Source organism: Salmo trutta, chromosome 3, assembly GCF_901001165.1.
Source record: "Salmo trutta chromosome 3, fSalTru1.1, whole genome shotgun sequence".
NCBI classification, from domain to species: domain Eukaryota; kingdom Metazoa; phylum Chordata; class Actinopteri; order Salmoniformes; family Salmonidae; genus Salmo; species Salmo trutta.
Genome location: NC_042959.1, coordinates 14,064,788 through 14,086,681, shown reverse-complemented (window position 1 = coordinate 14,086,681; position 21,894 = coordinate 14,064,788). Strand labels below are relative to the sequence as shown.

At 43.2% G+C, this 21,894-nt stretch overlaps 1 protein-coding gene across 3 annotated transcripts; it reads right to left on the bottom strand.

Moving 5' to 3' along the window:
• Nucleotides 1-11: 11 nt before the first annotated feature.
• LOC115168724 (neutral alpha-glucosidase AB-like) lies at nucleotides 12-20,390 on the bottom strand. 3 transcript variants are annotated; one of them, XM_029724248.1, is made up of 22 exons: nucleotides 20,085-20,389; nucleotides 18,936-19,037; nucleotides 17,126-17,234; nucleotides 16,859-16,986; nucleotides 14,381-14,560; nucleotides 9,915-10,026; nucleotides 9,637-9,700; nucleotides 9,346-9,442; nucleotides 8,934-9,114; nucleotides 8,633-8,786; nucleotides 8,260-8,495; nucleotides 7,092-7,218; nucleotides 6,917-6,996; nucleotides 4,458-4,598; nucleotides 4,098-4,296; nucleotides 3,545-3,853; nucleotides 3,336-3,412; nucleotides 3,147-3,221; nucleotides 2,868-2,981; nucleotides 2,641-2,753; nucleotides 2,446-2,546; nucleotides 12-1,514 (listed from the first exon to the last, which is right to left on the bottom strand). In XM_029724248.1, exons 1-22 carry the CDS (start codon nucleotides 20,102-20,104, stop codon nucleotides 1,405-1,407), a joined length of 2,829 nt encoding a protein of 942 aa, XP_029580108.1. In that variant the 5' UTR covers nucleotides 20,105-20,389; the 3' UTR covers nucleotides 12-1,404. The 3 variants fall into 3 exon arrangements, with proteins under 3 accessions (XP_029580108.1, XP_029580129.1, XP_029580117.1); XM_029724269.1 differs by having other exon boundaries at nucleotides 1,405-1,514; nucleotides 9,957-10,026; nucleotides 20,085-20,390; XM_029724257.1 differs by lacking the exon at nucleotides 20,085-20,389 and adding an exon at nucleotides 19,710-19,738 and having other exon boundaries at nucleotides 1,405-1,514.
• Nucleotides 20,391-21,894: the final 1,504 nt, after the last annotated feature.

Here is a 21,894-nt window from a genome sequence, read left to right as displayed (position 1 = left end):
GACTCATTAGATTGGGAATATAGTTATTTTATTACCATCCCCATCTACGTAAACCGCATTAATTCATAATTAAAAACAACAATGTCCTCACATTTGGTCAGGTTTATTTTCACTTGGTCTGTCATCTTATCACATACAACTGGCCTCCTTGGTTCCCAGTTCCAACACTCATCCTGAGAATGCAGAAGTAAGTTTTTGAATTCAACCACAAAATAATGAACAAAATGCTTGATTACCAACGACAGTAGGGAATACAACAACCCCTTAACGATGCTTTGACCAACCTGGACCGGTCGCTTGTCTCCAGAGAGCTCACTGCATCTTAGTAAACATATCTTTCCTAAGTCACATTTAGACAATTAAATCAACACTATAAAGAGCATATGGCACTGAAGACAGTGGACCATGACCCTGTAACCCAACCCACAATCTATTCCCAATGCATGGCCCTAACTGCTATTAGGATGAGCATCCACAAAGTCAAGTGGTTTTGGAATAATTCCCAAATATGACCCAACTTAAAAAGCCAAATCCTCTCCATTCAGTAGTTCAGACCATACTTTGTGTCTTTTCTCCAGCACATTTAAAAAAATTGCATAATAATGACTGAGGTAAGCGCACACAATCTTGTCAGAAACTAAATTAGGGGCAAAATAAGAAGGAATGACTAACCTTAAATTAGGAATATCAGAGATAAGACTCAATACACCTTATGGCAATTCGAGAAATGCACATGACATTTACAGATCTTGGATCAGTGCAGCATTCTTGATTGGTGGGGAGTTTCTAACCCCCCCCCCCCTAATAAAACCTGAATAGAATGTGGCACATAAGCTGAAATCAAAGGGAACAGTTTGGCTTTCCTGTCGATTTCTCTTCAGTAATTACAGGGGAAATATGTAATGGAATAAAAACATGAAAAATATAAGAATTTAAAGTCATACGAGATGGCCAGATACAGAATTAAACAGATACTAACTAAAAACTGTCTGAATGAGTGCTTTAATTTTGTTGTCAGCAAACTTATTCAATGATCTTTTACATCTAAAGCATACTTGATGGAAAACTCAAAATAATCATCCATCAGACTTGAACATCTGAGTACTCCCAAAACATTAACAACAATGATACTATGATTTGAATTGAAGCATTTTGCCCTAAATGCAGCTAACAAAGAACAATCTAGTAACCAGTTCAGATCTACAGAGCAAATCCCTGTCCACATGTTATGAACATGTGTGTGAGAGAATAGTCCTGTATCACCTATCCAGTCTGAGTACCACAGAGCAGTCGTTCCATTATCTTGCTTGGTGCGTTACAATTGCAGCCGGTGTCCACTCAGTTCCTCCATCTTTCGCGTTCAGTCGGGTTCAGCACCCCCCCCTCCATTTCTCATCTCCATGGTTACTGAAGCACCACAGTCCAGTCCACCCCTGCGTTGACGCCCGGCTTACGAAGGGTTAACACCGACATAGAGGCATCAAACTCAAACTCCAGCAGACTCTCCTTGCCATCTACAGAGAAAGACATCAGAACATAGCAATAAGTCATTTGAGTATGACCTGCCATTATACACACAGTGAAAGAGACAAAACTGACAGAACAAAAATATAAACAACAAGTGTTGGTCCCATGTTTCATAAGCTGAAATAAAAGATCATACATTTTCCATACGCACAAAAAGTTAGTTTCTCTCAAATTTCAGTGCATTCATTTGTTTACATCCCTGTTAGTGAGCATTTCTCCTTGCCAAGATAATCCATCTACCTGGCAGGTATGGCATATCAAGAAGCTGATAAAACAGCATGATCATTACACAGGTGCACCTTGTGCTGGGGACAAAAAGGCCACTCAAATGTGCAGTTGTCACATAACACAATGCCACAGATATCTTAAGTTTTGAGGGAGCATGCAATTGGCATGCTGACAGCAGGAATGTCCACCAGAGCTGTTGCCAGATAGCGAAATGCACATTAATTTACCATAAGCCACCTTTGTCATTTTAGAGAAATTTGAAGTATGTCAACCGGCCTCGAAACCGCAGACTACGTGTAACCATGCCAGCCCAGGACCTCCCCATCCAGCTTCACCTGCAGGATCGTCTGAGACCTGCCAGCTGATGAAACTGAGGAGTATTTCTGTCTGTAATAAAGCCCTTTAGTGTGGAAAAACTAATTCTGGATTGGCTGGGCCTGGCTCCCCAGTCATGTGAAATCCATAGATTAGGCCTTCATTTATTTATTTAAATTTACTGATTTGGTTATGTGAACTGTAACTCAGTAAAATAGTTGAAATTGCTGCATGTTGTGTTCATTGACAAACTGTTTCCGTCTCAATTGCCTACTTGGGTGTGAAAACCGGAAACATTCAAACACACAATGACTTACTAACAACTTCATTTGGCACACTAATCCATAGTATGAATAAGACACTGGAAGAACTCACCAGGAGTCTTCAGAGTGGCCTTGCTGGGTTTACTGGCCCCCAATATGACAATCTTCTCAATCCAGGAGGGAGTGATAAACTGGGAACCAGGGGCCAGGTTTCTGCAGGGAAAGAAAGGGAAATCTGAGTTAGACAAAAAGCAAGGAGAGTAATAATGAATAAACAATTTGGAGAGAGAAAAAATATCTGACAGACCTGGAGGACAGGGCGTTATTGGCAAAGGAAAGTCTTCTGTGGATGAACTGTTTCTGTTTGTCAAAGTTGAAGGTGTGGCCGTCGTCTATGTAGAGCTCGCCCTGGGCAAATCTCTGTAACGGACGTAAAAAAGGTCAAATCCCAAATCCCACTTCTCCTGCTTCAGAAATCCATCTAAAAATGGGGAACATTTAGTGTATAAGTGACTATGTCTGAGTTTGTTTTACCTTGGGGCTGAGTGCAACGAATAAGGTGTAGGGGTCATGTTCCATGCAGGATGATGACCTTCGAACCCGGGCCTTCCTGGGAATAATTGAACCACCGCGCTGGAATACCGGAATCTGGTAACAAGAGAGCGAGTCAAACAGGGAGTGTCTTTCCAAGCTTACACAATTCTCTCCACAGCACTTACAGGATGTAATCTTAACAGTATGTGACTGTTTAACTCAGCATGTAACTCCTTGGTCATGACAGGCTGGTTGTGAGTGTGTTGTAGAGTTTCTTACAGAGCTGATGGTGACAGGGATGTAGAGGTTCTGGGCTCCGTTGTGTTTCTGGAATGTGTGGACGTCAAACCAGACCTGAAGGACACAGAACAGAGCAGTTAGGGGAGGGTTTCAAATTAGACGGCTGACATATAACCTACATAAGACATAATAGTGACAATGTTATGACAGTTCCTGAGAGAGACTCACCTCTCCTTTTCCAGGCAGGTAGGCAGTAACACCACTGGCCCCCTCCTCAGTCACAGGGTGCACCAGCAGATCTCTCCCTGAAACAGCAGGATAGATGGAATGTGACTCAGTCATGGCATCAGTCATAACAGATAAGCAAAGAAAGGAATATCTATTGACACAGAGTTATACTAGGGAATAACAGAAAAATCTAACACGATCGCACTCACCAAGCAGGAACTGGTCATCCGTGGAGAACGTGGCCGTATCGTGAGGATACTCCACCCACAGAGGTCTCATGACAGGCTGGCCAGAGTGGTGGGCGTGGTAGAACAGCTGGTACCAGTAAGGCAGGAGGGCGTAACGCTGGCGGACAGCCTCCCTGATCAGAGCAGTGTTCTCTGGGCCAAACAGCCAGGGCTCCCTGCGGGGGGTGTCCAGATGGGCATGGGCCCGGAAGAAGGGCTGGTACGCCCCCGTCTGGTACCAACGCACCAGGAGCTCAGTACTGGGAGATTTGAAGAAACCACCCACATCAGCTAGGAGGGGGAGAAACAAGGACAGGAGTGGTACATAGATTTAACAGAGGGAGAATAACCAATAACCATTTACAATGTGGTGGGGGTTAAAGAAACAGGCAATGAACCATAATAAATGTAATGTAAACAAGCCGATAACGCCAACATAAAATTGTGCAAAATATTTCCGATGTATTAATTGCTTAGCTGTGACTTTTAGTGGAGAGGAAAATAGAGGTTTTCACTAAGACTGAGTCAGACTCACCTCCACAGAAAGAAACACCAACCAGGCCCAGACTGAGACACATGGGGATGGAGATCTTCAGATGGTCCCACTCAGCAGTGTTATCACCTGTCCACACAGCACCGTAGCGCTGGGAGCCAGCGAAGAAGGCTCTGGTCAGGACAAACGGCCTCTCCACTCCCCCTGAACGCTCAATCAGACCCTCTGCTGTGGCCATTTGCTGAGGGAGAGAAGAGAGGGTGGTTACTGCAAGTTCAAGCAGCAAAGCTCAGTAGAAACAAACAGTCCAACAGTAATTTCTTCAAGAAAAAGTCTACCATTGCAAGTCCCAGTTCTACTAGACTGAAGATGAGCACATACAACACAGTCACACACACTCACGACATAGAGTCCGTAGAGGTTGTGGAGGTCACGGTTCTCCCAGTTCCCGTGCAGGGCGTCTTTATGCATGGTGACCTCTGGTCCATTAAACACTGACGGCTCGTTCATATCGTTCCATGTATACATGTTCTCCATGGATCCCTGAGATGGGGGAAGAGATATTTCAGCAAAAGAACGACACAGGGAATGAGACGACATGGCAAAAGTCAAACCCGGGCAGAAGGGACTAGGGCTGTTACGGTGACCACCCCACACTTCATGTAGGGCTGTTGCGGTGTCCGTATTACCGCCACACCAGCGGTCACGGGTAATGAAGGCAGTCAAATTCCACGTGACCGTTTAGTCATGGTAATTAGGCTTCTCCAAACTCTGATGCTGCTGATGGTCATTAGTAGCCTACCAAACTAGCTGTCTGGTACTCAGCACTCTGTTGTCCCTCTAATCACTCTGACATCAATACAAATCTAATCAAACACTTCGTGAGAGTCCATCAGCTCATGTTGTGCAACATTTCTACAGGCTATACAATTGCGTGAAAAAACAGTGATGGCCACTAATAAAAAGAGGATCCAACAGCTTTCTATAGGCTAGGCCTACTATATTTGTTTCTAAACTTTCCTCATATTAAGCACATTGCTTCTCTTTACAACAGGAGTATAGCCGACCTGCCTGGCATGAAACTATTTAAGTGCAGAGATATATTTTTTCCCCTGTGCCTGTTTCAAGAGGTGCATGTTAATGGTCTATTCTAAATCAAAACAAATTTCACACATATTTAGTATATGTAAAGACAAAACTAAATCAAGAAGTCTGATGGGTGACAATATTAGCTGATCACTTGTGAATGATGGCCAGTTTTGTGGCAAGAAACAATGCCTTGTGACTTTCTCAAATGATAGTCCAATAGTCATTTCTTCAACACCTCATGTAGCCTAGCCCATAGCCCTATATGTTTTAATAAAGCTTGTATCACAACTAAAGTGGCCAAATAACTTCTTAAAATTACGCACATTAAACCGCTTTACAACGGGTGTAGAGCCAAACTGGCATACATACTGAATGCATGGCCTGAGTTTCAAGTTTGGGGAAGATCATTTTCACCATAAAAATGTACCTTCATAGTAAAAGCATTACATACATAATTGCATTTGCAGTTACTTTTGATAATGGTGTTTTCTGCTAATGGAACATTCACGCTTATAGCCTACTACCATGTGTGCATTGCTGTGCTTATAATATGAAGAAATAGCCTAATAGTTCATTAAGATTTTAAGCTAAACGTTCTGATCTGTTGTGTCAGCCTCATTGCATTAAAAAGTTTTTGATGATGCTAGTGGTTGTATTAATTTGGAATCTATTGCAGCCCACAACTGTCCCAGACGGGGTTTGAAATATTTATTTCTCGCACAGAATAGGTCAACTTTTGTACTATGGGGGATAGTATACAGACATAGGCTAGTTATTTTGCTGTTCGTTAGGCCTCATCTTGTTGGCTAACAAAAAGTAAATGTGGACAGTTCTTCCAATATCTTCAATATGCACCACAGAATTGGATAAGGACGCGCGCAGCTGCGTCCCTGATGTGTCTGTCTTCACTTGTAGCCTGTGAGAAAGACCCGATCACGTGATGGAGAGCCATGTGAGTGAGATGAGAGGCTTCGGAGCAGGCAGCACTCAGGGAGAAGGGCTGCAAAAGGCATGGATTATTTTAGGATGCTATATGGCCACACAAAGGGGATGCTGCCGGGAAATTCTAGGCATTATCAAGTGCTTCTCAAATTGTGAATGAGAGACCGACAAAGTGTGTAGAGGCTGTGTAAAAAACAAAGCAGAGCTCATGTCTTTCAATATTTTTTTTTTGCCCAAATCAGTTACATCATATAGCTTTACAAAGAATTTAAAATCAAAACATACAGCCCAACGTTTGGAGAACGAAAGTTACATTGATAACTCTAAATTTAGCATATAGGAGTACCATTTTCTTTGTTAACCGCCTAACACAATAGCCGCATCTGCGCATTCCCTCAAATAATAACATTTTTATTTTATTCAGCTTTGTTCTACCGTATTCTTCATACTATAAAATAATGCCACGGAATTCTAAGTAAATCTTGCCTGCTAAATGTGTAGCCTACAGCCATATGGCAACTCCGAGTATGCTACTCTTTTCTTATGAAATAGACAACATTTTCTTCATATCATGTTTCTTTAGAGCTGTCGAAAAGAAATAAAAGGATTTATTGTGAAGGTGTAGGCTATATTACATGGATTTATTAGGCTTTTAAAATATAAATATTCCAAAAGGTCTGCATCAGTGACTTGTAAGCTGTGTGTGGAAGCCAGGAGATGCTAAATGTGTTTGTTAATTAACAGTCAATTACCGTGAGACCGACAGTTATTTGCTTGACAATCAATGGCTGACGAAATTCCGTAACCGCAACAGCCTAAAACGGACTTACCTCATACTGATCGTAGGCAAACATGCTGGCCCACCAAGCTCTCATCTCAGGGTTGGTAAAGTCTGGGTAACCAGAATTACCTAGAGTAGAAAAGGGAAAGATTAGAGAGAGATGTTGAGTAACTGCAATGTGTTCTTCTTTGATTGTGGGTCAGACTAATTTCCCAGTCTCTTACCAGGCCAGCACCAGCCCTCGTAGTCTCCACCATCTTTGTTTTTGACGTAGAAGCCTTTGGAGCGGATCTCATTGTGGATCTTGTAGCTGCTGTCCACCTTGATGTGGGGGTCCACAATGGTCACCATCTAAATGGTAGAGGGGGATAATGAGGGAGAAGGAAAACAGAAAAATTTAGATTAGATAACTTGTCAACTTGTCTCAGAACCTTTGGCTTTTTTTATTCCTCAACCATTTAAAACCAGTGGTTACCAGAGTCAAGATCACTGGGTCAAAATGCATGCCGAGATCGACCTCAGATTTTTTTTATTAACATTATTTTAAAAATGTAAGCCCATGCAACATTAACCAATTAAAAACAGTACTGTAGCAATGAGATTTGTGCAGTAAGCTATAGGCCCAATACTTTATCACTGCATATTGGCTTTGCTTGAATTGCCCTGCCAATGCATTGTTGTTCGAGACATGTTTAAAAATTATATTTCAAAATTTGAGGTAGGCTATATGATCCCACCGGTAATAGATCCATTGTTGTATTACCTGTGAGGCACAGCTGAGTGACCAGGGCTGATCATTTTATGGCTTATAAATAAGTGTTTAACACAAAGTGTTGAACAAAGTGTTGACAGTGCTGAGTAATAACTTAAACATGAACTCACTCAAAAACAGCAGCTCTTTGCTGTATTCGTTGACAGTCTCTCTAGTCATGGTTTTAACAGTTTTGAAATCTCACAGTATCAATTTTACCGTAGCTTTATTTTATGCCTGCTACGTCACTGCAGGCTCAGTCATCTGAAAATCTGATTGGCCAGCAATGGCATAGTGCACTTGATTTCCTCTCCAGGCCCACCGGGAAGGGAGAGTTTGTCCCTTCAGACACATGAAATGTCAACAGTTTGCCTACCCGGCGCGCAGGGCAGCTGAATTGGCTGCACCTACTATCAACAGCCCGAGACTAATTAAAAAATAGAAACACAAGGCTTTATCTTTGTTTTTTTTACAGAAATGTTTGGCGATCGACTAGAAATGCCTTGGAGATGGACAAGTCGATCACGATCAACCCGTTTGGTGACCACCGATTTAAACAGTCAAGTCCCAATAAGACAAAACCCAGAAATGTCTACTACAAGGGAGCCCTGGCCAGAGAGCTGTAACATGCATGTGCTTACCTTGCGTCTCTTGTCTATCAGACCCTGCAGCATGTCTTTGGGCTGGGGGAACTTGTGAGGGTCCCAGGTGAAGTAGCGCTTGCCGTCTGTGTGCTCTATGTCCAGCCAGATAAAGTCGTAGGGGATGTCGTGCTCATCAAAGCCCTGGTCCACAGCCGCCACATCCTCCTGGTCATTGTAGTTCCAGCGGCACTGGTGGTAGGCCAGTGCAGACAGGGGAGGGAAGGCCTGGGTACCTGGAGCAGTGTGTGAGGGTGATATGAGGGAAGTGGCACAATCTGCAACACTAACCTCCACAGGGACTTAGAAAATAGGCTGGTGAACTGGCAACGTGGACAGGGAATATGAACTGGGTTTCTGTAGTGAGTCTGACCTGTGAGTGACGCGTACTGGGAGAAGACATCAGTGGGAGTGGGTCCCAGCATGATGAAGACATCGATGATGCCGCTCTCTGAGATCCAACGCACGTCTGTCTGTGGCGTCTCACTGGAACCCTGAACATAGTCCAGCATCTGGCCAAACACAGTCTATACAACCAGAGAGAACCAGAGTAGGGGGGTGTTTGGTTTGCCCGACTGTACCCTTCAATGTCTATACACAGGGTGGTTGAGAGGTGTCTCACTGGGAACAGTGGAGGAAAGGATTTACTGACTAACTGGGTGTGTGTGTCTTACCTTGCCGGCAGTGTTGGAGCTGATGTCCACCCAGGTCTCAGCAGCGTTGAGCCAGAAGATGCCCATGGTGCGCTGTGCACTGTGGGACAGCATGACAGGGATGGCACCGTACAGGGCCATGGGGTTGAACAGCTCATACTGGAACACGTCTAGGTTAAACAACCGGTATGGATCCCCTCCACTGGAAAACGCATACATTATTGTATAAGTCATATAGTCTAATTTCATCTTATTTAAAAATCTTCAACCTACAAGGTTTAAAACAAAAGAAAATGCATAAACAGAACTAATTAGGAGGAACTGCCACGTCAGAAAATACATACGGTGGAAAACCACGTGAAAACATGCAGTAGTCTTAATTAACTACGCTCTCAATTAACCAATGTAAGGGGCCAATGTCAGTATCACTCACTCAGTGGTTTTGAGTTTAAGACTGTCTGCGTGTTCCGGGATGCCGTAGACGTGCTCTACCCCTGGCAGAGAGAAGTCCAGACTAATGGAGGAAGGGCCTGCGGGAGAAAACAGCCAACCAGGACTACATTCAAAACCCATTCAGCACTGGTCACTGTGCCTAAAGCAAGTCATACAACTCATCCAATCAAAAATCATATCTCCAGGAGATGAGGACCCAGGATCAGAATACCAAGCCTCTTTCACCTGTCCATTTATCTGAAACAACAGGTCCACAGAGAAGTATCCATACCATTGGGTTTGTTGTCTGTGTGCGACTTGAACGTCTCCTCCCACATTCCATCCTCCTTTGCCGTCTAGGAAGGAAGGAACAAAAGAACCAACGTGCAGACCGATGGAAAGAGCGGGAGAGGAGCATTGTGGTGGAGAGAGAGAAAACAAATGGGAAAAGCAACGAAAAGGGGGTTGATTTGAGTTTGTCCGTTGGCAAGGGCAGTAAGCAGTGCTACAAAACCTTTAACTGCATCTCTCGTTCAGTTTACTGATCCTAATCAAAAGCCTGGGGGCAACCTTGGTTCTAGTGTTACTTCTCTCTTCATCCCTCCCACACACCTCTCCTTCTGCCGGTTCGTTGGCAGCATCAGTTTCTTCTTTCTTCTCAGCTCCTTCTGGGTCTACCTTACTGTGAGAGAGAGAGAGAAACGTCCCCAAAACACACACAACTTCCTGACAACTGAGTAATTAAAAATCTAAATTAGGTACAAGAAGCACACAGGGAAGAGGGAACACACACACAGGAGCACCAAGTCTGGGTCCAAAAGGCTCCTTAACAGCTTCTTCCCCCCCAAGCCAAAAGTCTGCTGAACAATTAATCAAAATGGCCACCCAGAGTATTTACATTGACCCCTCCCCCTTTCTTTTTACACTGCTGATACTTACTGTTTATTATCTATGCATAGTCACTTTACCTCTACCTACATGTACAAATTACCGCAATTAACCTGTACCAACGCACATTAACTCGGCATCCCCTGTATATAGCCTCGTTAATGTTATTTTGTGTGTTAAATTGTTTAACTATTTCTTGAACAGAAGTGTTGGTTAAGGGCTTGTAAGTAAGCATTTCACACCACGGTCTACACCAGTTGTATTTGGTGCATGTGACAAAAACAATTTGATTTGAAATAAGGAAAATCATGATGACCCCACACACACAGCCTTCTCACTAGTATCAAAATAGAGCTAGTGTCAAACTACTTAACCCTCTAAGATTTCACTCTAATGACAAAGGGGAACAACTCCCTACCATGTGGTTATTTTCTTTAGCTGAACACCCCAAGTGACAACCAGTACCCTGCCTTACACACAGACCTCCTGTGAAGACACACTACCCCAGTGAAAGCACACACTGACTGGAACAAACAAGCCTTGAGGAGGAGATTGTGGTCTACTCAGTGCTATGGGATTAGAGTAGGCAGCCACTACATACAGCGCCTTCGGAAAATATTCAGGCCTTGACTTTTTCCACATTTTGTTACGTTACAGCCTTATTCTAAAATTGATTGAATCGTTTTCCCCCCCCCTCATTAATCTACACACAATACCCCCTAATGACAAAGCAAAACAAGTTTTTAGACTTGGTTGCTATTTTATAAAAAAATTAACTGAAATATAAACTCAGCAAAAAAGAAACATGTCCACTCACTGTCGACTGCATTTATTTTCAGCAAACTTAACATGTGTAAATATTTGTATGAACATAAGATTCAACAACTGAGACAAACTGAACAAGTTCCACAGACATGTGACTAACAGAAACTGAATAATGTGTCCCTGAACAAAGGGGGGGGTCAAAATCAAAAGTAACTGTCAGTATCTGGTGTGGCCACCAGCTGCATTAAGTACTGCAGTGCATCTCCTCCTCATGGACTGCACCAGATTTGGCCCAAGACCTCACCCTCCGATCCAACAGGTCCCAGACGTGCTCAATGGGATTGAGATCCGAGCTCTTCGCTGGCCATGGCAGAACACTGACATACCCGTCTTGCAGGAAATCATGCACAGAACGAGCAGTATGGCTGGTGGCAGTGTCATGCTGGAGGGTCATGTCAAGATGAGCTTGCAGGAAGGGCACCACATGAGGGAGGAGGGTGTCTTCCCTGTAATGCACAGCGTTGAGATTGCCTGCAATGACAACAAGCTCAGTCCGATGATGCTGTGACACACCACCCCAGACCATGACGGACCCTGCACCTCCAAATTGATCCCGCTCCAGAGTACAGGCCTCAGTTTAACACTTATTCCTTCGATGATAAACGCGAATCCGACCATCACCCCATGTGAGACAAAACCGCAACTCATCAGTGAAGAGCACTTTTTGCCAGTCCTGTCTGGTCCAGCGACGGTGGGTTTGTGCCCATAGGCGACTTTGTTGCCGGTGATGTCTGGTGAGGACCTGCCTTACAACAGGCCTACAAGCCCTCAGTCCAGCCTCTCTCAGCCTATTGCGGACAGTCTGAGCACTGATGGAGGGATTGTGCGTTCCTGGTGTAACTTGGACAGTTGTTTTGTCATCCTGTACCTGTCCCCGCAGGTGTGATGTTCGGATATACCGACCCTGTGCAGGTGTTTACTCATGGTCTGCCACTGCGAGGATGATCAGCTGTCCGTCCTGTCTCCCTGTCTTAGGCGTCTCACAGTACCGACATTGCAATTTATTGCCCTGGCCACATCTGCAGTCCTCATGCCTCCTTGCAGCATGCTTAAGGCACGTTCACGCAGATGTGCAGGCACCCTGGGTATCTTTCTTTTGGTGTTTTTCAGAGTCAGTAGAAAGGCCTCTTTTGTGTCCTATGTTTTCATAAGTGTGACCCTAATTGCCTACCGTCTGTATGCTGTTAGTGTCTTAACGACCGTTCCAGAGGTGCATGTTCATTATGTGTTTATGGTTCATTGAACAAGCATGGGAAATAGGGTTTAAACCCTTTAAAATGAAGATATGTGAAGTTATTTGGATTTTTACCAATTATCTTTGAAAGACAGGGTCCTGAAAAAGGGCTGTTTCTTTTTTTTGCTGAATTTACGTTTACATAAGCATTCAGACCCTTTACTCAGTACTTTGTTGAAGCACCTTTGGCAGCGATTACAGCCTCGAGTCTTCTTGGGTATGACGCTACAAGCTTGGCACACCTGGATTTGGGTAGTTTCTCCCATTCTTCTCTGCAGATCCTCTCACTTTCTGCCAGGTTGGATGGGGAGCGTTGCTGCAGCTATTTTCACGTCTCTAGAGATGTTCAATCGGATTCACGTCCGGGCACTGTCTGGGCCACACTAGGACATTCAGAGACTTGTCCCGAAGCCCCTCCTGCGTTGTCTTGGCTGTGTGCTTAGGGTCGTTGTCCTGTTGGAAGGTGAACCTTCACCCCAGTCTGTGGTCCTGGGCACTCTGTAGCAGGTTTTCATCAAGGATTGCACGGTACTTTGCTCTGTTCATCTTTGCCTCAATCCTGACTAGTCTCCCAGTCCCTGCTACTGAAAAACATCCCCACAGCATGATGCTGCCACCACGCTTCACAGTAGGGATGGTGCCACGTTTCCTCCAGACGTGACGCTTGGCATTCAGGCCAAAGAGTTCAATCTTGGTTTCAGACCAGAGAATCTTGTTTCTCATGGTCTGAGTCTTTAGATGCCTTTAAGCAAACTCCAAGTGGGCTGTCATGTGCCTTTTTACTGAGGAGTGGCTTCTGTCTGGCCACTCTACCATAAAGGCCTGATGGTGGAGTGCTGCAGAGATTGTTGTCCTTCTGGAAGTTTCTCCTATCTCCACAGAGGAACTCTGGAGCTCTGTCAGAGTGACCATCGTGTTGTTGGTCACCTCCCTGACCAAGGCCCTTCTCCCCTGATTGCTCAGTTCGGCCTGATGGCCAGCTCTAGGAAGAGTCTTGGTGGTTCCAAACTTCTTCCATTTAAGAATGATGGACACCACTGTTCTTGGGGACCTTCAAAACTGCAAAAATCTTTTGGTACCCTTCCCCAGATCTGTGCCTCGACACAATCCTGTCTCTGAGCTCTACGGACAATTCCTTCGACCTCATGGGTTGTTTTTGTCTCTGACATGCACTGTCAACTGTGGGACCTTACATAGACAAGCGTGTGTCTTTCCAAATGATGTCCAATCAATTGAATTTACCACAGGTGGACTCCAATCAAGTTTTAGAAACATCTCAAGGATGATGAATGGAAACAGGAGGCACCTGAGCTCAATTTCGAGTCTCATAGCAAAGGGTCTGAATACTTAGGTAAATGGGATATTTCAGTTTTTTATACATTCGCAAATATTTCTAAAACCCGTTCATGCTTTGGCATTATGGGGTATTGTGTGTAGTTTGAGGATTTTAATCTATTTAATCCATTTTAGAATAAGGCTGTAGCGTAACAAAACGTGGATCAAGTCAAGGGGTCTGAATACTTTCCAAAGGCACTGTATAACATGACTGTGTTGGGTCAACAGTGTGGTGAAATGGCTACATCATGAAGAAGTTTGAAGTCAAAAGAGAAGTATGGGAGGAAAAAGGCTTGTGAACATCTCCTCTGAAGACAGGTAGAGAGCTTAGAACTGGTTTTCATGCCTAGACAGGAAATTATTTAAGAAAAAGCTACCAAGCCAAGTCACCACATCCTTGAGCCATTTGGGTATGTTATTTTTGGATGTCTATCTAAACTCTTACACTCGACTCCATACTCCTACTCAGCACAGACAAACACAAACCTACAAAGCTGAAGGAATTTACCTAGAGAATACACACTTGATATTTTTCCACGCGCTATAAACTTTGTTTTTTATCTTATAGGAGATGCTAAGACGTTCAACATAACAGGAGAGAATGGAGGAAAATTATTACATGGATTAACAGAATACCAAGCAGTGAAAAAGAAAGAAAAACAAAGAAACATGTATACTGTGAGAACATGAATACAAACTTGCATTTTGTATTCATGGGATATGTGGGATACGTGAGTGTATTGCTGTCACTTACGTATCCTTGCGGATCCGGAGGTGCTCGAAGGCCAGCAGACCACGGGAATTAAGTGACAGAAGAACCTCCCGCCCCTCCATGATGTCCAATCGGAACGGTTTAGCGCTGACGATCAGCCACTGAGAGTCTGCCCCCAAAGACAGAACCACCCCATTCTCATCCTGCGACAGGAGAGACAGACTGAGGAAGGAGAGAGATGAGTGAGAGAAAATGGGTAGAATCAATACACAAATCACTTAGATGACATTATTCTGTGCCATCTTGTCTTCACTGTCTATTCATACAGATGCATTCTCTCTTGGTGCTGGTGGCTATAACATCATCAACAAATCTACACCACTTCCTGAAAGCCAGGCCATTCATCTACTGCATGCCCTCAGGTAGTCTTTCACTGGGTCCTCCACTAACTATATTTCATTTTAACTCCCTTGCTGGTCTCTGTCCTAACCAATTCATTCATTCTCCCCATTTCTCCTCAAGGGTTTTTACATGACATGTTCTATTCTGTTTTAGCCACCATTTCCTGTATTCCTGACACCGAGTTGGCTCTAGAACATTTCTCCACCATATCCATTCCTCTGGCAGTTTCACACGCCCCTTTTAAACAATTCAGAGTCAAAGATAACGCTGAAGAAAACCAAAGGTTAGATGTGAGCTCATTTAGATGAGAAATCAGGCCTGGGCCAAAGCAAGGAAAACTGACCAGGTAGTGGACTGGCAATCTTTTAGACAATTGAGAAACCTATGTATTATCTTGATTAAGAAGCTAAATCAAGATACTTTTTAAGCTCCATCTCTGACTCTGCTGGTGATTCTTCCCAATTCTGGAAAACAGGAAATGCACTAAAGCGTACAACTTCCTCCTCTTCCCTGCCTATGCACATTCTGTCTGACTTGGGCATAATAACTGAGAAGAATGGAATAAGTGCTTTTAATCATTATTTTATCATCTCGCCAGGCTTTAAGCGGTGGTTTAATTGACCCTGGCCAGTCAATCGACTGCTCTTCCCTCTGCCAGGCTCTAGCTGACTCAACGGTTAATCTGGCAACTTCTAATTAATCTTTGTTTTCATTTCAACAATTTACTATCTGTAATGTGCTAGATGCCTTGCTTAAGATATATGTCAAATCCACTGGGGCTGAGTTGCTTGATCCATTTTTACTTCAGCTCTCCGCCCCTCTGATTGCTGAATCATTAACCCATATTTTTAACCTGTATGATTGTATCTGGTACTATGCCCAAGGTTTGGAAGGCAGCCCATGTACTCCCCCTTCACAAAGGTGGATATAAATGTGGTTAACTATGGATAAAAGGCAACATTGTGCAGCCCTCTTCATTGACCTGTCAAAGGCTTTCAATAATGTTGAGCACTCACTACTAATTCGGAGGCTTTCCTCAAATTGGCCCAGACCAGGCTGCATGTAACTGGTTTAAAAGTTACTTGACATATAGAACTCAATGTCTATCTACTGATGATGTTAAATCAGGTTTCCTGGATATTACTAGGTACTTTTACTGTTTACATTAACAATATCGACTGGTCCGTAAAAAACTAACCTGCACTTGTATGCCGATGATAGTGTTGTGTATGCTATTGCCCCCATGGTTGACCAGGCCCTATCTGAAATACAGTCTGCCTTCATTGTATTACGATCATATTGATCGTGTCCCTGCTTACAAATATCTGGGCATTTGGATAGATAAAGCTGTATTTTAAAAAGCATATTGATGAGTTAGTTAAGAAGCTGAGAATAAAAATGGGCTTCTTCTACAGAAATAGGTCCTGCCTCTCGCTAAATAGTAGAAAGCAGATTATTCAGTCGATGTTCCTATCGGTTCTAGACTATGGCGACATCTATATGAACGGAGCTGCCACTTCATTAAAGCCGTTAGATGCAGTTTATCATAGCGCACTGCGCTTGACTATGAGCGACAATTTAAGTGCTCATCATTGCACTCTGTACCAGAAAGTCGGTTGGCCCTCTGATGCCACTTGGGTTGATACATTGCTTTTTTCATTTATAAAGCCCTTTTACAAAAAGTCCCACTGTACCTAACATCTTTACAAAATTTTAGACAAACAGGTTAACACACCAGTTCACAGCGACGGTTAACTCTGGAAACTCCTTTGGTCTCTACTGAGTTAACTAAAAGCTGATTTACCTTTCTTGCACCTTATTTGTGGACAATCTTCAAAATGTTCTTAAATGGAATGTTTTGGTGCCTCTAGGGAATTCAGACGGCTGATTGAGGACCTTGTCATTGATGAATGTGTTTTTTTTTTTATGACCATGTTCTTTCCACTTGCATTTATAGTGATGTGTGCATTTTCTGTAATTCAGGGCTCATCTGTAAAAGAGACCTTGGTCTCAGTACGACTCCCTGATAAAATAAAGGTTAAATAATTATCAATAAAATCCACATGGCTCAGTGTCACCCATCACCCACCCACTACTGCAGATGGCTCTGAGACTTACGGCTCTGTGGGAGGGTCGTTGATGAGCACGTCGGGGACCTCAAAGCGAGGCTTCAGCGGCTTCAACTCATTTATCTTCACCCTGGTCATGTTGCCCTGGAGACGATAGAGCTCGAGCAGCAGACGCACCTGCAGGGGGAGAGGGAGGGGTAAAAAAAAACGAAACAAGAGACCAGATCCCAAAGGGGTTTCAAGCACACCTGTTAATACATGTATGGACATGTAATAACATATTACATCTGCCGATTAAAGTGCGAGTGTAACAGACCTTGTTGTTGTCATTGATGAGCTGCAGTGTGAGTTTAGTGTTGGTGAGCTCCAGGGTCTCCAGCAGGGCTCTGTACGGGGACTGGCCAGGCTTCAACGCTCGCTGACGCCTGAGTGCACAAACATGTTCTATTTGCATGTAGAAGTACATATTGTCAACATTCTGGATCATAAGTGAGGATAGACTTGTTGAGGGCTTACGCGTTACCGTCACTTACTGAACTAAAATATAAAATAACGCAACATGCAACAATTTCTAAGATTTTACTGAGTTACAGTTCATAAGGAAATAAGTCAATTGAAATAAATTAGACCCTAATCTATGGATGTCACATGACTGGGAATTCACATATGCATCTGTTGGTCACAGATACCTTAAAAAAGGAAGGGGCCAAGATAAAAACATTTTTTAACTCAGTATCTGATGTGACCACCATTTGCTCATGCAGCGTGACATCTCCTTCGCATAGAGTTGATCAGGCTGTTGATTGTGGCATGTGGAATTTTGCCCCACTCCTCTTCAAGGGCTGTGTGAAGTTGCTGGATATTGGTGGGAACTGGAACACGCTGTCGTACACGTCGATCCAAGGCATACCAAACTGGCTTAAATGGGTGACATGTCTGGTGAGTGAATATGCAGGCCATGGAAGAACTGGGACATTTTCAGCTTCCAGGAATTGTGTACAGATCCTTGCGACATGGGGCCGTGCATTTGCATGCTGAAACATGTGACGGCAGCCGATGAATGGCACGACAATGGGCCTCTGGACCTCGTCAATGGGCCTCTGGACCTCGTCAATGGGCCTCTGGACCTCGTCAATGGGCCTCTGGACCTCGTCAATGGGCCTCTGTGCATTCAAATTGCTATCGTTACAATGCAATCGTGTTCATTGTCTATAGCTTATTTCTGGCCATACCATAACCCCACAACCACGGTGCACTCTTCAATGTTGACATCAGCAAATCGCTCGCTCACACAAAGTCACACACTGTCGGCCATCAGCCCAGTACAGTTGAAACTGGGATTAATCTGTGTAGAGCACACTATTCCAGCGTGCCAGTTGCCATCAAAGGTGAGCATTTTCCCACGAAGTCAGTTATGACGCTGCACTGCAGTCAGGTCAAGACCCTGCTTAGGACGACGAGCACGAAGATGAGCTTCCCTGAGACGGTTTCTCGCAATTTGTGCGGAAATTCTTCGGTTGTGCACACCCCCAGTTTCATCAGCTTTCCAGGTGGCTGGTCTCAGAAGATCCGCAGGTGAAGAAGACGGATGTAGAGGTCCTGGGCAGGCGTGGCTACACGTGGTCCGCAGTTGTGAGGCCGGTTGGACGTACTGGAAAATTCTCTAAAATGACAGAGGCAGCTTATGGTGGAGAAATGAACATTCAATTCTCTGGCAACCGTTCTGGTGGCCATTCCTGCAGTCAGCATGCCAAGTGTACACACCCTCAACTTGAGACATCTGTGGAATTGTATTGTTTGACAAAACTGAACATTTTAGTGGCCCTTTATTGTCCCCAGCACAAGGTGCACCTGTGTAATGACCATGCTGTTTAATCAGCTTCTTGATATGCCACACGTGTCAGGTGGATTGGTTATCTTGGCAAAGGAGAAATACTCACAAATTTGTATTAGAGAAATACGTTTGTGCGTATGGAACCTTTTATACCAGCTCATGAAACATGGGACCAACACTTTAGATGTGTTTATATTTTTGTTCAATATAAATATGTAGTCTACTTTCATTAATTGTGTTTCATCTCCATCAAGGTGCTATGTGGTGTAGCTGTGTATCATCCAAGACTTACTTGCAGAAGGCACTCTGGTCACAGGTTTTGAAGTTCCCACGGTCCACCGCCCAAGTCCCACTGAGGAAGACAGCCAACCACAACACTAACAGAGGCCCCATCCTGAGAGGGCAGAAGAGAGAAACAGAAAATGGAAAGAAAGGTTAAGAGGAGAATGAAATACTACATACATTACCATACATTACCAACCCTGATCCTCGAGTACCCCCAACAGTATACATTTTTGTTGTAGCCCTGAACAAACACACCTCATTAAGGGCTTGATGATTAGTTGACAAGTTGAATCAGGTGTTCTTGTCCACGGTTAAAATACAAATTGTTACTGTTGGGGCTACTCGAGGACTAGGGTTAAGAAACACTGCATTAAGTTCTGCAAAGTTAGTGATTGATAATGATGCTGACAAGTCAAATGCCTAGACCGGTGTTAACCAACGTCGGTTCTCGAGTATCCAACAGTACATATTTATGTTGTGGCTCCAGACAATCATAACTGATTATATTTGTCAACTAATCATCAAGCCCTTGAATCATGCGTTTTTGTCCGGGGCTACAACACAAGTGTGCTGTTGTTGATACTCAAGGACCGGAGTTGGTAAACACTGGCCTAGACGGTGAAATGCATGTGTGAATTTACACTACAATGGACTTTAACCTAGTTTTGCATCCTCAAATGTTGAGACAATTGCCACTTGCTGATTGGCTGCTGCTGTTTCCAAATCCTGTTGATTAAGCTAATCTAAACGTGTATTATGACACACTAACGCTATAACTTACCTAGCCAAAACCATAACCCAACTAGCTAAATCCTCGTCGTAATACAACTAGGACAGAGAGACAAGAGACACGCACGTGTTATGACACTTCACCGATCGAGTTAGTTAAACGTATGTAGAAAATGATATAATTAGAGATCTTGAAATGTTAACTAAGCTGCATAGAGGGCTCTCAAACCGCTAACTTAATTCAATTCAAGGGGGCTCGAGCTTCTTCCTATGACTGCTACTAGCTAGAGACAGTTAAAAGATACCCGAGAGTGAACTGGTCGAGGTATGGCGAGCGAAAGTCCCTGGATCACCGTACATACGAAATATTTCTCGAAATCAATAGCTATCTAAATGCATATTTAACCGTCGAATTGGTTTGTCTTACCTTACTATGAAGGCGGCCATCTTGGTTTAGTTCCAACCTTGGCCCAGCCCCGTTTCACATTGAACTAACAAAGACCGCCGGAGACCAACAAGATACCCGAAAAAGCTGAGTGAGAGTTTTTGGAGTCTTTAAATATGTAGGGCCTCATTCGATATTGGTGGATTCTGTTCAATATTTATCATAGGCAATTAGATTCGAAACTATTTTAGTCTTCTGGAATGTGTCCACACGGTTTATATCGCTCCTTGTATTTATTTATCCTCTCAGACACGGACACATCAGCTTGAATTGGTAGTCAGATCTGGAGCAATCCACTGATTTATTTGAACTACTCTGGTTGCACTGTGCTTGCGGAATTTCCATTCAGGGACAAACACACTTACAGGCTCTACCAATATAAAAACACTTTGTGAAACATCTACACAGAGAACGTATGGTGGTTCAAACAAATTGTCCTGTTTGTAATCACATACAGCATATTTGAGTGATACTTCATGATGTACCTGTGGGATGTGTTTGGTGTAAAATTATAATATAATCAATGTACCTTTACAAAAAAATATAAATATATTTCTTTGTCAGTTCACAAAAATCAAGGACACAGACCTGCAGAAACTTAGCCAAGTACAAAGGCCAAATAGCTTAAATAAAAATGTGCTCAGATCTCTTTTGCTGGTTATTTATTTATTGTATACTACATGTTTTTATCCCTCTACAGTAACAGCTAGATACAAAATCCTACTCACTCTAGAAAATGATACAAAACAGGAGAGATAAACAGTAGATGTAACATTCTCAGCATTTGATGAACTAAGGTGCCTTCAGAAAGTATTCACACCCCTTCACTTTTTCCACATTTTGTTGTGTTAGCATGAATATAAAATGGATTACATTTAGATTTTAGGTCCCTGGCCTACACACAATACTGCACAATGTTAAAGTGAAATAATTATTTGGGACATTTTTACAAATTAATAATAAATAAAAAGCTGAAATCTTTTGAGTCAGTAAGTATTCAACCCCATTGTTAAGGCAAGCCTAAATAAGTTCAGGACCAAAAATCTGCTAAACAACTCAAATAATAAGTTGCATGGACTCACTTGATGTGCAATAATAGTGTTTAACATGGTTTTTTTTTGTACTCTACAACATACAATTATCTGTGAGGTCCCTCAGTCGAGCAGTGAATTTCAACCAAAAGGAACTGGGACGTTTTCTAATGTCTTGAAAAGAAGAAGGGCACCTATTGGTAGATGGGTAAAAAAAATAAAAACAGACATTGAATATCCCTTTGCGCATGGTGTAGTTATTAATTACACTTTGGATGGTGTATCAATACACCCTGTCACTACAAAGACAGGTGTCCTTCCTAACTCAGTTGCCGGAGAAGAAAGAAACTACTCAGGGATTTCACGAGGCCAATGGTGACTTTAAAACAGTTAGAGTTGAATGGCTGTGAGAAGAGAACTGAGGATGTATCAACATTGTAGTTACTCCACAATGCTAACCTAATTGGCAGAGTGAAAAGAAGGAAGCCTGTACAGAATATGCATCCTGTTTGCAACAAGGCACTAAAGTAAAACTGCAAAAAATGTTACAAAAAAATGAATTTCATGTCCTGAATGCAAAGCGTTATGTTTGGGGCAAATCCAACACAACACATCACTGAATACCACTCTTCATATTTTAAAGCATGGTGGTGCCTGCATCATGTTATGGATATGCTTTGAAAATAATAATGTGCAAATATTGTACAATCCAGATGTGCAAAGCTCTTAGTCTTAACCAGAAAGACTCAGCTGTAATCACT

What these genes read in the sequence shown, in the direction of transcription:
- LOC115168724 (XM_029724248.1), bottom strand. Translation starts at nt 20,104, where the DNA reads ATGGCCGCCTTCATAGTAAG. An exon ending in CTCCGGATCCGCAAGGATAC is followed by an intron (nt 10,027 to 14,380) that starts GTAAGTGACAGC and finishes TCTCTCTCACAG; the next exon opens with TAAGGTAGACCCAGAAGGAG. An exon ending in CTTAAACTCAAAACCACTGA is followed by an intron (nt 9,115 to 9,345) that starts GTGAGTGATACT and finishes TGCGTTTTCCAG; the next exon opens with TGGAGGGGATCCATACCGGT.